General features: G+C 41.6%; 1 protein-coding gene across 9 annotated transcripts in view; it reads left to right on the forward strand.

Annotated features, from left to right (window-relative positions):
- Nucleotides 1-17,538, forward strand: part of DGKZ (diacylglycerol kinase zeta) — a 170,319-nt gene that overhangs the window by 63,346 nt on the left and 89,435 nt on the right. For 4 of the 9 annotated variants that reach the window (XM_061610872.1, XM_061610876.1, XM_061610873.1 and 1 more), the window contains exon 2: nt 6,735-6,833. The exons of the other annotated variants lie outside the window; for them this stretch is intronic. In XM_061610872.1, the coding sequence (XP_061466856.1) occupies nt 6,735-6,833 (99 nt within the window). The remainder of the gene's footprint in view (nt 1-6,734; nt 6,834-17,538) is intronic. 9 annotated transcript variants of the gene reach the window in all.

Below are 17,538 nucleotides of genomic sequence, written 5' to 3' on the forward strand. Positions count from 1 at the left end.
AGCATCTTGGAATACTTCCACTCACACCGTTCCAGCACTGGATGATATCTTGTCCCTGCCTGTGGAATGGCTGGCCTTACTGTTTTTCAAAGGGCTACATGAGTGCTTGGGTGTTACTGTTTTGGAGCACCCAACCGCTAAAGGATTTAAAAAAAATTAAAAATGGTGCAGGTGTCTGTCAGTAGTAATGTCACAGGCAATGACTAATAGTTGCCTGTTGTATGAGCACGATCATGGGTGGGATGGACAACCATATTTTGCAATTAGATTACTAAAGTGTTCAATGCTGGGAAAATGTTTTGGTCTCAAAACATTGTTATCTTGATTAAAGATATCTGGGTACACCCCACCCCTGGGGAAAAAACTGAAACTACATATATGGATGGAGTTCAACAAAATCCTACATGGAATACATGCATACATAGTTCAGAGTTTCTGAACATGACCTTACCCTTTGAGGAGTACTTTGAGATGCAGATTGAAGGTAGCTGCAGGTCCTTAGGTCTCTCATAACACTACAGCAGTGAGTGACTGAAACGATAGTGAGTGGTTGTGATGTAGAGACAGGAAGTGGAGGGCCTGAATAGATCCTGGCTCGGATAAGAGTAGGGATTAATAGTGGATGTGGAGTTTAGTTCCTGCTCATCAATGGCATGGGTAGAGACATGCACATGGCCTATCTCTCTAAAGCAATCTTTGAAGGGACCCCTTTTCTGAAAGGCTGTTAGATGAAATCTGCATCATTGCAGGATTGTATAGCAACTTGCTCTCTGTGCCACGCATCTCTGCTGGCCACAGAAATTAATCTGAGGACGGCAGGTTCCCTACCCCAGCTCTAAAAAGAGACTTACTTAAATGAAACAAAAAATCCAATGTATTTGATAATGGGATTTTTTGGCCTGTCATCTTCTTTGGCAGCAGACCTGTATATCACATACAGGAATAATGTGGCTAAGGCTGTGAGCCAGCTTGCTGTGTTTTACACTCTTTAGTCTAGCTTGGATTCACTCGTGCTGAATCGTGGCAGGTGCCACTACTTGCTAATCCTTACTGCTGGTTTTCAGGCATCCATTTTCTCCATCATGCTATAAATTTTTGTGATCACTGGGGCCGTTGTTCCTTTACCTTGTCTTACAGAAATACCTGGCACTAGGAGAGCCAGTGTGGTGTAGTGGTTAAGGTGTTGGACTACGACCTGAGAGACCAGTGTTTGAATCCCCACACAGCCATGAAGCTCACTGGGTGACCCTGGGCCAGTCACTGCCTCTCAGCCTCAGAGGAGGGCAATGGTAAACCCCCTCTGAATACCGCTTACCATGAAAACCCTATTCATAGGGTCACCATAAGTCGGAATCAACTTGAAGGCAGTACATTTACATTTTTGTTGAATCCTTGGAGTTGATAGTTCATCTCAACTTTGTTTTCTGTGGCCATATTTTCTTCTGGCGACCCAGCACTCCAGGCCCTTGTTTACTGGCCCTTTCAGCTCGTTACTCTGCGTACTTCCTTTAGAGCAATGATGTTGTGCAGAAAATTTTCCAGTACTTAATTTTCAACAGAACATTTTCTGTTTCACAAGTTCATTTGTAAGAATGAATGAATACCAATTGAAAATAGGCTCCTGCTGGGAGGAAGGACAGGATATAAATTAAATGACAGACAGACAGACAGAAAGAAAGAATATTAGGCAAGCTTGGCTGTTTCAAAGTTTTTAGCTTTGTTATTAAATACAAGTAAGATAAACATGTTAAATTAGATCACTCTTTAGGGCATCAGAATTTCCCCCAATGCAAATAACTCTATGCAAATTATCCTAATTTGCATAGGGAAATGTTCCTGTTCAGAATTTTCTGGAAAATCCACACCACTGCTTTAGAGTATAACTTACACTGGAGTCTTTCTTCCCTAAAAGGGTTTTGCTTTGTTGTGTCTAATGTCACTGTTGCAGTTCTGCATGCCACTCTTTACTTTACACAGTAGGTGACACCTGCCTTGACCAGTCAGTATCCTGGGCCCACAATCTGTCTGGCTTTGTCCTCCAGTGAGGCTGGGTAGTTATTTATGGGAATTGTCCAGGCAGTTGGTTTTGAGGTGGCCTTTTACAGAGCTGAAGTGCAGATGACATTATATTCGGGGTTGACTTTGAGACCTGTACATTTGGAGATGTGGTCATACTGGAACTAGAACAATTTCATCTCCCCCATCCCTGGAGTCCATTATTTACTGTGGAGATGTTGGAACTATGGGGGTTGTAGTCTTGCTCTTGCCATTTTATTTTATTAGATTTCTAACCCACCCTTTACCATAAGGTGACAAAGCAGGTAACAACAATAAAATATATAATTATAAAACAAAAAGAGAAGTTACAACCATAAAACAGGAAAAGTATAAAAACAATTCCACATATAAAAAGCATTAAAAATAGTTCAAATACATACGTCAACTGGGATAAAGATGTTAGAAGCTAAGACTGCAATCTAATGCACACTTACCTGGGAGTAAGTCCCATTGAACCCAGTGGAGCTTACTTCTGAGTAAACATATATTGGCTTGCATCCTAAGGGTGCTCAACTCATTTGGGAATGGCCTAGGATTAAGTAGATGTTGGGTCTGTGGTTGATAACTGGTGGACCTTGGTGCTGGTAGAGGGAGGGCAACAAAACTCTATCTCACAAAAACTTTCAACTTTCAGCACCTGCCCCCAGGAAAAGTAAGAGCTAAATCTTCAGGGGGCCCATTGTCATGAAGCAAAGGAATATTTCTTTTATCATCGAGATCAAAATTACTAGGAAGGGCTGGTGCATGGATGGTTGTGTTCCCTCCCCCAAACTTATTGAGGTAATCAGCTCTTCTGTGCACCTTGCCTAAGAATTTTGAATGTCATTTGCATGAATGAATTTCAGGAAACAGATGGAGAATTTAAAAGGCATCCCAGTTTTTTAATCTATCTTTGCTTTCTAAAATAGGTAATTTGTTCCTACTGCTCATAGAAGGAATCACCTTGATAATTCATCAGCATTAGAGTCCACTTGTCTTCCTACCATTTAGAACTTTGGTCTTCAATTTTTAAAACAAACTTCTCTCTGTGTCTCTTAAATGATGAAACAAAGCTTTAGAAGCAGCTTAATGCAATGTATGCCCAGTGCCTTTCCCCAACATATTTGAATTACAAATCACTATCTGAGCACCAGGGGTCAGGTGGGTATAAAGATCAGGAGAGGGGAGGATAAAACAGCTTCTCACCTGACTCTCTTCACTGAGCTTTACTCTGAAATATCTGGGTCACACATGCTAGGTGTCAGCTCTACACTGCATCAGCAGTGTCAGGGGGGGCTAGAAATTACTGGGTCTTTGGCAGGGAAGGAAAATCCTTAGCCAGTAGTCGGGTTGTAAATCTGCCAGGCCTATCCGAAGCGTACTTGCCGAGTCAGAAGTCCAGAAGCGAGGTCAGTGGAGGTCCGGGATCAATTGCCAAGGAGGTCAGTCAAAGAGATGCTGCAGGGAAACTAGGTCTACACAAAGCCACGCCTGACATTGCAGTCAGCAACAAGCTGCAGCCAAGGTGTGCCTTATAAAGAGCAGGATGGACAGCAGGTGTGAGCCCTCAGCGTTTGGGCTTTAAGGAGACAGGCCTGCCTCTCTTCTGCCTGACCTTCTGCTATCTACGTTCTGCAGGTGAGGGGGGAGTATCCTGTTCATTGTCTGTGTCTGGCTACAGGGCCTCTGCTGTCCCTGGGGTGCTCTGCAGCTGAGGGGCAGAAGGAGCTGGATTCTCAGGAGGCTCCTCCGTGTCTCCTGCTGCTCCTGGGTCTGCTGCTGTTACTCCCGAGTCGTCCTCATCTGAGGAGTCCTCTGACGGGGCCATGACACTAGGAGAGCTTTGAAACGTGTTGACAGAGCCACTGGATGATGATACTTGTCTCTGGTTGGGTAGGGAGGTGACTCCACCTGGTGGCAAGAAGCACATCTTGCATTTATTCTGACTTGCTCACCATTGCCATGTGTCAAGATAGGTGGTGGTGGAACACCATGGGGCATCATGAGTTCCCTCATGGTCCCCACAAGGGTTGGAATCCTCCCGGAAAGGAAGATTCTTACTGGCATCCATATTGTTCAGGCATGCTAAATAGCTCTGTTGCTGATTAACTAATTGAAAGTTGTAGACATTGATTGTAGTAATAGTTATAAATAAAAAAACCCCTATATTTTTTTGTGTGTGGTGTGCACACACTTTGCAACAGGCATTTTCATAGAAGAGGAATTCCGTTCTGTGTGTGATGAGGAGTGGTGATGCCTGTTTTAGATGGTACTTGCCATCCATAGAGCCCAGCGTGGTGTAGTGGTTAAGGTGTTGGACTACGACCTGGGAGACCAGGGTTCGAATCCCCACACAGCCATGAAGCTCACTGGGTGACCTTGGGCCAGTCACTGCCTCTCAGCCTCAGAGGAAGGCAATGGTAGACCACCTCTGAATACCTCTTACCATGAAAACCCTATACATAGGGTTGTCATAAGTCGGAATCCACTTGAAGGCAGTCCATTTCCATTTTGTCATCCATAGGGTTGTATTCAACATAGTGTTAAGCAGATCATTCCATCAGCACCAGGATTTTTTCTTGCACAGTGGAAGGACCTCCCTCTCTTCTTCCCCCATGTGCCCCCTAAACCTGATGCCGGGTTCTCCAACCATCCAGAGCACATTTGGGGATGGCACAGATGTGCACAGGGATGGGGAAGAATAATCTTGTGTTAATCCTTGTGCTAGCGTAATTTTTTAGTTTAATACTGCCCATAGCTTTTGTGAACAGTTTTTTTTAAAACCCAACAACAGAAGTTTACACTCTGGAACTTCTTGCCCATTGAAATTAAGTAGGTGCCTTTGTTGTATTGTTTTCAGTGCCTGCTTTGGCACGCCTACTCAGACATGGAATTTAACATGTAATTTTAAAAAATAATGTATATATTTTTAAAACTGCTGACTTTACTTACATTTTTAAGGTCAACTTGTTTTATTGGTATTTTAAATCTATATTATATATTCTTATGTAAATTGATTAGAGTTTTGATCATTAAGCATATATCTATCTATATGATATATCTATCTATATGATATATCTATCTATATTTATTTATCTATATTTATTTATCTATATCTATATATCTGCTGGATTTAATCATGGTAGTTTTTTAATAAATCAAATGATCTTAATAAATGCAGTGGATTAATTGACCAAATATTGCAGCCCTAATTTTAAGGCATATTTGCCTAATCTTTATTATCATGATTTCAGCCTAAGGGCCTTATTCCCATTTGAGCAATCTTCTGATGGCTGCATGCTGATGGTGGTGGCAGTGGTGGTGGGCCTTGGCAAAAGTGGTCAGAGCCATGAATGTCACTCTTTGTACAGTAGGCTAAATACCAGCCAACCAAAATCCAGAAGGTTTTGCATACACACCTCACACATCTCTCCATCCAGGCAACCAAGAGGTATTATCACAGTTCAAGGATACATCCCAGTCAGTAGGAGGACTCAAGGAAGGCACAGAGCAGGACCAGTGAGGGGTGTAGCTTAGAGAGAGAGGAATGGGCAGGTTGTGTGTGGCATGGGAAAGTCCCAAGGGCTGAATAGAGGGGCCTGGCGAGCCGCATTTGGCCTCCTGGCTTAAAGTTCCCTTCCCCTGTTTTTGACCAATTGTTGAATGCTTTCAAATGGCACATGTATTGTTGTTGTCATCATTACATTTATTGCCCTTCACCCAAAGGTCCCAAAGTGGGTCACAACAATTCTAAAATATGTCATCAAAAACAATTTAAAAACAAACTTTATGACCCTCCAACTTCATTGTACCAATAATTAAGTTAGGTATAAGAATCAATGAATTTTTCAGTCTATACCTACTGAGATTTTGTTTTCAAACATTCACGGTTACATTATTTCAATCCTAGGCTTGTTGTTCTGAGTGAATAACCTGTGTTTATACAAGCAATGATCACCACAATTTCTTTGCTAACTATTTGTAGATCATTAAGATCTGCATCTCTATAGAGGTGTTTCAGTAGTGTATATGATCACATAAGAAAGCTGAGTCTCATGGGTTATTGAAAACAGATGAAAAGAAGTACTTCTTCACATGGCACATAGTTCTTATGGAATTGCCACAAAATATAGTGATGGCCACAAACTTAGATGGCTTTAAAAGGGGGTTAGATAAATTCATGGAGGGTGTACTACTTCCGGATTCAAAGGCCTCTGGATACTTTGCTAGGGAACAACAGTGGGAAAAGGCTGTGACCTCATTATCTGTGAGCTTTCCAGAGGCATCTGGTCAGTTAATGGGGCAAACAGGATGCTGGACTACATAGGCCTTTTGTCTGATCCAGCAAGACTCTTCTTATGTTCATGCTTTGAACATCTGCTTGAAGTTTAAACTGAGTTTCAAGGTGGTGTTCTCTGGATGGCTGGTGGCTATGTGAATGGCCTCTGGGTCTTGTCCTTGGTGTAAGAATGGGAAGGATTCCCTGCCCATATAAAGGCACTGCTGCTTGCTCCAAGTGCTCTTCTGCACTCCATATACATGTCACTGGCATTTAACTTTTAACTGTTACTGGGAGAGGTGTCATACATACCTCTGCTGTGGTGAATAGAACAAAAATACGGGTAAGAAAGGAAACAATTTTTTGATATAGCTATGGGCATAGCTAGGTTTGCTGACCACTCTCTTTGTATCTCCAGACTCCATCTGTCTCACAGTGATGTCCTGCCTTGCCACCAGGGCAACCAGCCTGGCCGTTGGGGAGCTCACAGGATAAAGCACAGGCCAGCAGTATATAAGTATGTGGTATTTTTACTAGCTTGCCCAAGCTCTGTAGTGCTGAAAGCTGCAGCTCCATCTACTGCTGAGCAAAGGTTTCTTTTCTGCCTACAACTCACCCCTCTAGAGTCTGTGCTAACTGGGGCCTCTGAACCAAAGGTTGCCTACTGGCTCTGCATGAGTCACTAACCTTTGTGTCAGGGAGCAGTGTACAGTGCTTGAATGCGTAAATCTGGAAGCTTGTATTTGTGTGTATAGAGTGAAATTTATCTCTTTTGAATGACCTTATGGTCATTCAAGCATGATGATGGTTTTTCCCTAATGGCTGGCACTGGATGGTGGACCAGTTGGGCCTTGACCCAGATAGCTCAAAGGGGTCTGCTTGGAGTTGCCATTTAATTCTCAGCTTCTCAGTTTTTTTCCTTACTAATGCCAAGCAGTACCTGCATGATGATTGTGGACACTGCAAAACGTGCAAATCAGATAACCATGTTTTTGCCATTGGTAGCTACAGTTAGTATTGATGCATGGACCAAGATCTGTATTTTTCCCAATCACATTTGTTCTCAAACAATTCTGAATCTTGTTAGGTGTTTTTTGGGGGGGAGAATGCCTTTTAAAGCTTTTGTGGTATGTGTGTTTTATTGACTATTCTGCATCCTATTGGGAAGAGCCTTTACCCTTTTCAAGGTCTAGTAAAAGTGTATGAAAAACTGGATTTTATTTGTAAACTCTTTCCTTAGTTCTGTTTACTTCCATTATTCTAGTATCTTCTAGACAATATGAATCTTGTAAAATTTGCTGAACAGGAAGACCCACTGCCAGCAGTGAAGAGCTTGCAGCATACTAGTGATGCTTATACCCAGGGGTTTCATTTGAATGCTGAATTTCATAATAGTTTTGCTTCTGTTGGTAGACATTTATTGGAGGAAGTAGTGTAATTTTTTTCCATCTTCACAAAGCTCTTCTTCTCACCAAAATGAATCTCTGGTCTTTTCTTTACTCTGTTAAATGCTTCCTAATCCTCAGTTAGATGTTAAAAGTGGAATCTCATGCTTCCTATTCACTCTAATACTTTATGCCAGTCCTCTGGCTGAGTGAGGATAGTTGGAGTCACCATCTTATGCATACTTTGAGGGACCAAATCTGTGAAAAGTGGCAGCCACCTTTTCCCCATGAGATTTTCAACATCATCATCATCGTTACCTGTAACTATGTGGGCCAATCACAAAATATATTGAAATTTGAATACAAAGTATTCATCATCCAAATAGCAATTATCAATTAAAACAATGAATTCATGAGATTATAAATAAAATTGCACAGAAAAAGATTATGAACAAAAATGGCCAATCAGCTGGAAGATGAGCCTTCTGCCTGTGTAAAATCCCCTATCTTATTGTTGGCCTGAAGAGAAGCTGGTATGATGCCTATTATTTTTTAAAAATGAATATGAAATTTAATGTATAAGCAGAATATTTAGAAGACAGGTTTACCACATGCACACTTCTTGGGGGAGGAAGGGTGAGCTATACATTTAAGAAATAAATATAAATAAATAAATAAAACCTAGGCTAGCATAAAACAGCGGGGCCACATGAAAAGTGTTTTGATATAACCCAAAACTTTGTATTCTTTCACCAGCAAAAATCAATCCACTACAGCAGGTGCTGGGCTATGTCTAGCTAGCATGGCCAGTGGTCAGGGATGATGGCAGTTGTGGTCCAGCAACATCTGGAGGGCCACAGGCTCCCTGTCCCAGTGCTACAGAATTGTCACGAAACTAGCTGCTTTCATCTCAAGAAATAAGAAACTTGGTAGATGTAGTATTGAACTTTAAACGCCAGGGGGAATATGTGATCCTTGTTCTAATGTAGCCATATGGGATTTAGAAATGGGGCTTTTCTCGGAATTAAATGTTCCCACTGATAACACTTTAACAGACTCCCCTGAGAAACAATGCCCTGGTCTCAACAATCTGGTTGTTGGTTCATGCACTAACTTGTTAATTTCACATCATTAGGAATTGTTTCCCTTTGAATATTTGCAAGCTAATCTCCTCTCTCTCTCTCTCTCTCCCCCCCGCTTCCTCCTCCCCAAGTTAATAGAGACAGGTCATTGTCAGAATTTTCTTTGGGAATGGAGACCTGTAGAGACTTCCCTGGGAAGAGGGGAGGAGGCTGCTGTTTAGTGGCTTTGTAGAGGATAGCACCCTCCATAGCATTTACTCATTAGCTTCTACCCTGCTTTTTCTGACACTCAGTGTTGCACTCAGGGGAAGTTGATTTGAAAAGGGAAGCCATTAATGAGAGCTTGCTAGTTTCCCTACTGAGAGCTCTTCTCTTGCTGCATGGATGTTGTTAATCCTGTAGCACTTTAGCACCTCCAAGGACTGTGCAGATGAAATTAGCATCTATTCTTTCTTTTATGATTAGCCCATAAGGATGTTGAGGAATGTTGTTCTCTAATCTTGTTAGAGAATAAAAATCCTCCCCCCCCCCCAAAAAAATCCTCTAAAGACAGGAGATAACTTATCCATAGGGGTTTATGTGATGGTGATGCTTGCTGGTACTTTTTCCAGTTCTGCTCTGCTGTAACATTTTTAGCTCAAGTAGCGAGAATTACTTTGTGTAGGAGAATCCCATGCTGATCTGCCACCACTAGTGAGACCATTGCACCAACCACTCTGGCCCTACAATTGTAGCTTAGATGGAAGACTCGGATAGGTGTATTGTGAGCCACGAGGACTGGATTTGATATCTAAGAAGAAATTGTGTTGAACTTTTTATTTATTTATGTATTGCATTTATATCCCACCTTTCCTCCAAGGAGTTCGAGGTGGCATACATGTTTCTTCCGCTCTCTATTTTATCCTCACAACAACCCTGTGAGATAGCTTAGGCTGAGAGGCAATAACTAACCCAAGGTCACCCACTGAGCAGATACAATGGCATATGGTGCAGTTGTGCTGCTGAAGCTAAGCTACCCTGGCCTTGATGTTCCCTTTATAGGAAAACTATCAAAGAACCATACGTAAGCTCTTTGGAGGAAGAACAGAGTACATCTAATAAATAATGTGGTGGGGAAAAGACTAGCACTGTCTTGTGTTGCTGCACTCTCCAGATAGCCTCAATAGCAACAGAGGTTCTGGGGTTTTTTTCCTGTTGCTTTGCCCCAGAGTTATGGAGGGATCTCCTGCAGAGTGACCATTGACTGAAACATTCTGAGCCTAAGAAAGCAATTGTTAAAACATCTCTTGCATGGTATGACACTGACATGTCTGTGCATCAAGGAATAGTCATTTGCTTCATAACTTTGAAGCCTTGCTACTTCCTTTCTTTCCAAATTTAATACAAGAAAGCAAGTTGTCCTCCAAAACTAGAAATGTTGCTCCATTTTAAAAAGTTGATTAATTGTATGAGTTTTGGTAGATCAAGTAATGTATTGATTAATTAAATGTGCATATGGATAAAAACAATAGATCTGAAGCAAGTCCTCCTCTTTGCCTGAGGACTGGAAAGTGGCAAATGTAACGCCAATCTTCAAAAAGGAATTCAGAGGGGATCCCGGAAATTACAGGCCAGTTAGCTTAACCTCTGTCCCTGGGAAACTGGTAGAAAGTATTATTAAAGCCAGATTAACTAAGCACATAGAAGAACAAGCCTTGCTGAAGCAGAGCCAGCATGGCTTCTGCAAGGGAAAGTCCTGTCTCAGTAACCTACTAGAATTCTTTGAGAGTGTCAACAAGCATATAGATAGAGGTGATCCAGTGGACATAGTGTACTTAGACTTTCAAAAAGCTTTTGACAAGGTACCTCACCAAAGACTTCTGAGGAAGCTTAGCAGTCATGGAATAAGAGGAGAGGTCCTCTTGTGGATAAGGAATTGGTTAAGAAGCAGAAAGCAGAGAGTAGGAATAAACGGACAGTTCTCCCAATGGAGGGATGTAGAAAGTGGAGTCCCTCAAGGATCGGTATTGGGACCTGTACTTTTCAACTTGTTCATTAATGACGTAGAATTAGGAGTGAGCAGTGAAGTGGCCAAGTTTGCTGACGACACTAAATTGTTCAGGGTTGTTAAAACAAAAAGGGATTGCAAAGAGCTTCAAAAAGACCTCTCCAAACTGAGTGAATGGGCGGAAAAATGGCAAATGCAATTCAATATAAACAAGTGTAAAATTATGCATATTGGAGCAAAAAATCTTAATTTCACATATACGCTCATGGGGTCTGAACTGGCGGTGACTGACCAGGAGAGAGATCTCGGGGTCATAGTGGACAGCACGATGAAAATGTCGACCCAGTGTGCGGCAGCTGTGAAAAAGGCAAATTCCATGCTAGTGATAATTAGGAAAGGTATTGAAAATAAAACAGCCGATATCATAATGCCATTGTATAAATCTATGGTGCGGCCGCATTTGGAATACTGTGTACAGTTCTGGTCGCCTCATCTCAAAAAGGATATTATAGAGTTGGAAAAGGTTCAGAGGAGGGCAACCAGAATGATCAAGGGGATGGAGCGACTCCCTTACGAGGAAAGGTTGCAGCATTTGGGGCTTTTTAGTTTAGAGAAAAGGCGGGTCAGAGGAGACATGATAGAAGTGTATAAAATTATGCATGGCATTGAGAAAGTGGATAGAGAAAAGTTCTTCTCCCTCTCTCATAATACAAGAACTCGGGGACATTCAAAGAAGCTGAATGTTGGAAGATTCAGGACAGACAAAAGGAAGTACTTCTTTACTCAGCGCATAGTTAAACTATGGAATTTGCTCCCACAAGATGCAGAAATTGGCCACCAGCTTGGATGGCTTTAAAAGAAGATTAGACAAATTCATGGAGGACAGGGCTATCAATGGCTACTAGCCGTGATGGCTGTGCTCTGCCACCCTAGTCAGAGGCAGCATGCTTCTGAAAACCAGTTGCCGGAAGCCTCAGAAGGGGAGAGTGTTCTTGCACTCGGGTCCTGCTTGCGGGCTTCCCCCAGGCACCTGGTTGGCCACTGTGAGAACAGGATGCTGGACTAGATGTGCCACTGGCCTGATCCAGCAGGCTCTTCTTATGTTCTTATGTTCTTAAGAAGCATACTACCTTTGTTTTTAGATGATGCAGGCATGTGTCTTAACAGACATCATCTTAGAAGAAGCATTCCCTCCTATGGGGGAGAAAATGGGGGATATCTTTTATTTGTTTGTTTGTTTGTTTATTAGATTTATATCCCACCCTTCCTCCCAGGAGGAGGAAGATGGTGCTTGCCATTTGCCATTCCCTAAATCAGTGTGTAGAGAACCAGAAGAACTAAGGAGTGAAGTCAGAGACATTATCAGGGAAGAATGCAAAAAGACAATACCTCTAGTTCAAAAGAGAGAAAGACCTCAATGGATGTCTGAAGAAAATCTTAAAATGGTTAAAGAGAGAAGGAAAGCAAAAGCAAAAGGTGATAGAAACACAGTCAGAACCCAGTACAGCGACTAGTACGTAGGAACAAAGAGAACTATTACAATAGTTATTGTATAGAAAAAGAAGAGGACAACAAAAAGGGAAGAAAAAGAGCCCTATTCCAAAAGATTAGAGAAACGAAGGGGAAATTTAAACCAAGAGTAGGGATGTTGAATAATCAACAGGGGAACACACTGACTGACCAATGTGAAATAAAAAGATGATGGAAGCAGTCTCTATAAAAGAGATGACAGGATGACAGATTCATTCATGGAAGAACCGGAGAACCAGAAATTTTAGAATGCGAGGTGAAAGCTGTTCTTAAAATACTTGGAAGAAACAAATCACCAGGAATAGATGGCATACCAATAGAGTTGCTACAAGCTACTGAGACTGAATCTGTCCCAAATTTGACAAAAATCTGTCAACAAATATGGCTACAACTAGTGCAAAATGCGGCGGCCAGATTGCTGACAAGGACCAAGCAGTCCGAGCATATAACACCTGTTCTGGCCAGCTTGCACTGGTTGCCAATATGTTTCCGGGCTAGATTCAAAGTGTTGGTATTAACCTATAAAGCCTTATACGGTGCGGGACCATGATACCTTGTGGAACGCCTCTTCCGATATGAACTGGCCCGTGCACTACGTTCTGCTACGAAGGCCCTCCTCCGGGTTCCAACTCACAGGGAGGCCCGGAGGGTGATGACAAGATCTAGGGCCTTCTCAGTGGTGGCCCCCGAACTATGGAACAGTCTCCCCGAGGAAGTACGCCTGGTGCCGACTCTGCTCTCCTTCCGGCGCCAGGTCAAAACCTTCCTATTCTCTGAAGCATTTTAAGTTACACTGATTTACTTTTAAAAATGTTTATTGTATTGGATTGTTGATTGTATTTTAGTATTATTTTGTTATTCATTGTATTTTTATGCTATTTTATGTTCACCGCCCAGAGAGCTATAGCTAGTCGGGCGATATGTAAATTTAATAAATAATAATAATAATAAATAATAAAACTAAACAAAAGCCCACAAACTGGAAGCTTCCAATATACATACCAATTCCAAACAAAGGGGAACCTGGGGAATGCAGTAATTATTTTACTATTGCTTTAATATCCCATGCAAGTAAATTAATGCTCAAGATTCTACAACAAAGGCTCTTACCATATATGGAGCGAGAAATGCCAGACGTCCAAGATGGATTTAGGAAGGGAAGAGGCACCAGAGATCATATTGCAAGCATACGTTGGATAATGGAACGGAGCAAGGAATTTCAGAAGAAAATCACCCTGTGCTTTATAGATTACAGCAAAACCTTTGACTGTGTAGATCATAAAAAACTATGGAATGCTTTAAAAGAAATGGGGGTGTGACAGCATCTGATTGTCCTGATGCGCAACGTATACTCTGGACAAGAGGCTATTGCAAGGATAGAGTATGGAGAAACCGACTGGTTCCCAATCGGAAAGGGTTTGTGACAGGGGTGTATTTTATCACCCTGTTTGTTGAATCTCTACACAGAACATATCACATGGAAAGCAGGATTGGACGAAGCTGAAGGAGGTGTGAAAATTGGAGGGAGAAATATCAATAATTTAAGATATGAAGACGATACCATACTACTAGCAGAAACCAGTAATGATTTGAAACGAATGCTGATGAAAGTTAAAGACGAAAGCACAAAAGCAGGACTACAGCTGAACATCAAGAAGACTAAAGTAATGACAACAGAAGATTTATGTAACTTTAAAGTTGACAACGAGGACATTGAACTTGTCAAGGATTATCAATACCTTGGCACAGTCCTTAACCAAAATGGAGACAATAGTCAAGAAATCAGAAGAAGGCTAGGACTGGGAAGGGCAGCTATGAGAGAACTAGAAAAGGTCCTCAAATGCAAAGATGTGTCATTGAACACCAAAGTCAGGATCATTCAGACCATGGTATTCCCCATCTCTATGTATGGATGTGAAAGTTGGACAGTGAAAAAAGCGGATAAGAGAAAAAACAACTCATTTGAAACGAGGTGTTGGAGGAGAGCTTTGCGCATACCATGGACTGCGAAAAAGACCAATAATTGGGTGTTAGAACAAATTAAACCAGAACTGTCACTAGAACCAAAATGATGAAACTGAGGTTATCATACTTTGTACACATAATGAGAAGACATGATTCACTAGAAAAGACAATAATGCTGGAGAAAACAGAAGGGAGTAGAAAAAGAGGAAGGCCAAACAAGAGATGGATTGATTCCATAAAGGAAGCCACAGACCTGCACGTACAAGATCGGAACAGGGCGGCTCATGACAGATGCTTTTGGAGGTCATTGATTCATAGGGTCGCCATAAGTTGTAATCGACTTGAAGGCACATAACAACAAAAAATCAGTGTGTGGAACCTATGGCCCTCCAGACGTTGCTGAACTACAACTTCCATCATCCTTGGCCACCCGCCATGCTTGCTAGAGCTGATGGAAGTTGTAGCTCAGCAATATCTGGAGGACCAAAGGTTCCTCATTCCTGCCCTTAATACTTGTATTTTTGTAAATTCTTGTAAAAATAATCTGCTACACAGTTAAATGAATAAAAGTTTTAAAACTGATCAATTTATTAAATGCTGCAGCTCTGTTGTTAGCAAGACTCCTCTGTAGACACGTGTTTCACATTCACACATTCTAGGAGTCTTGTGAATTAGGATCTTCAGACATTGACAATAGTGAGTCTTGGCAGATTTACCCAGTAACTTACACTCAGGTCTTAAACATGGGGATATTTCTTGAGCATACACACAGAGAACCAAAATATACACATTTAACACTTCATTGGAGAATCGCTCAGCAACAATACATTAGATTACATGCTAATCTATTAGCATCAATGGGGATGACTCAGTAACAATATATGTGAAAGAATTAGCTTAAAAAGCCTAATCATAACTAAACTCTCTCTCTCTCTCTCTCTCTCTCTCACTCACTCACTCACTCACATACACACACACACACACACACACACACACGAAGAAGCAAGCACAAAAGGCATAAGAGGAGATGGGGGATTGAGTTTGGCACAACTGAGGAAGAGACACTACCCTGCCCTCCCCCTTACTTTGCAGTCTAGGCCTCAGCCATTTGCAGCTGGGCAGGGAGGACCAGAGTATGGCTTCTGAAACACAGTCACGCACACAGTCAAAGATAGGCAGAGGGAGCAGATGTGAGGCCACAATTTATAGGGAAACAACCTCCAGAAGACAGGATGGACAGCAAGATACATCGGTGGGCAATCTGGAAGTGGAATTGGAACATGTAGAAACTCCTGGGTCAGCCAGGGAAACAGCAAATGCAGCAGGCAGGCCCAGAAATGAATGAATGAATGAATGAATGAAACTTTATTTTTACCCCGCCCTTTTTCCAAACTGGAACTCAGGGCGGCTTACAAATAAAACTACATGTAGTTAAAAACATAGAAAAACATACAATTAAAATACAATTAAACAATGCACAACCTTAAAACCTTAAAAGGCACTTAAAAATCTAAAAACAATTTAAAATAATACAAATAATAATATAAAACAATAAAACAAGCCTTGTAAAGCCCAATCCTAAACACCTTCTATCCCAAAAGCCTGTCGGAATGGGTTCTTGGATCTCTGCTCTGGCTAGCCAAGGTCCAGGGGAAAGCAGGAAAAGTAGTGGAGCCCTGAAAAGGGCTTTTGAAGCAGCTTCAGCAAGCAGGGACCTCTTTCAGTAGGTGAAGGTCCAGAGATAGTGTAGGAAAAGCGGGGGAGTCACACCCCTGGGCTCTGACTGGCTAAGTGATTTATCAGGTGATTTCAGGAGAGTGATATTCAGCAGAGTGGAACTGGGCAACCAAGACCCAGCAAAGTGATTCAGCAGGTGATTTCATAGTGGATTTGGGCAACAAGCCCAGAATCCAGAATAGCAAATAACTCTAGGAGTCCAGTTTTTCTGAACAAAAGCCTCAAAGGAAAATATAACACTGACTGTATCAGGCAGGTGTCCTTCCGTAATTTCCATACCTATTATGAGTCAAACAGTATGGGCAATAGGGCTTTTCTTTTATGAAGACTGGTGGTGGTATTTACTTTTTAGCTAGCTTGATAAGATACAGATTTGAATGATGCGCTGTTCTCCTGAGAGCCAAACTTTTACAATTGCTTTTGGGATTGCATTGATTAAATTGCTGAAGGCCATGTCTTGTGCATATGACTGGCAAAATCCTCTCAATTGAGATGACAGACTTAAGTCTTTCAGCTACTTTTTTCCGTCAGGTCACAAGCAGCCTCTTTGTGAAGTGAACCAAGCTGAAGCCATTTCAAAGATGATATAGGCCATGTTGGGGTAGATTGTCTCTCATGTTTATAAGCTCATAGCCAGCCTGCCAAGAATCCCCCCCCCTTAGTGGATGCTAACTCTTTTGCTGTCTACCATATCAATAACGGCTTCTCAGACCAAATGTACTAGTTTGGTTTTCTAGTTTTGTCAGTCTACCTAACAATCATTTAAATCACCATACAATACCAATCAATACCAGCACTACTCCAAGTTGGAAAATCAGGATGATCACAATGGGACCATCATGATCTGGAACACACAATTTGTTTGACTAGACTAGCCAAACAGTGACTCCCACCAACTGTGTTTTCTTGCAGAGAGAAATTAAAAGGAGATCACAGAAATACTAAAACTGACAGAGAGATGGAAGAGACAGGGATCACATACTTAAAATATATTCTAAAATAACACTGCAAAGAGAACATCTAAGGAAAGAGATCACAGCGTGTAAGATGTTCACATTCACAGCCACATTCTCTCTCACATACATCCCTTACCTAAAGCTAAGATTAACAGTTACAAAAACAGCAATTAACTATCCAGCCTTTGCAATTTTTCATTTAAGTTATTAAAAATTATAAAATGCACAACACATGCATAGACAGATACAATCTCTTACAATGTTTAAAATAGTAGAACTGTCATCTTAGATCAAACTAAAAGAAAAATCTCGATGTTGGGCTGGTGACCAGTAGGCATTACTGTCTCTAGCAGTTTTCCATGAAGCCTGCAAGTTTGAAGACGTAACTGTGGTTAAGGGGTGAGTTATGGCTATGCCAGTCTGGGAACGGACAGTGAAGGTCGTTGCTATGGTAGCCATCTGATAACAGCTGGGAAAGTTGTAACAGAGTCTATGTGAGTTGTTGTTCTTCTGAATTATGCCTCTGAGCTGAGAGGCTGTCTTTTGTGTTCATCTATGGAGAGAGATGTAACCAGAAGGG

This window comes from Rhineura floridana, chromosome 2 (genome assembly GCF_030035675.1).
Source record: "Rhineura floridana isolate rRhiFlo1 chromosome 2, rRhiFlo1.hap2, whole genome shotgun sequence".
NCBI classification, from domain to species: Eukaryota; Metazoa; Chordata; class Lepidosauria; order Squamata; family Rhineuridae; genus Rhineura; species Rhineura floridana.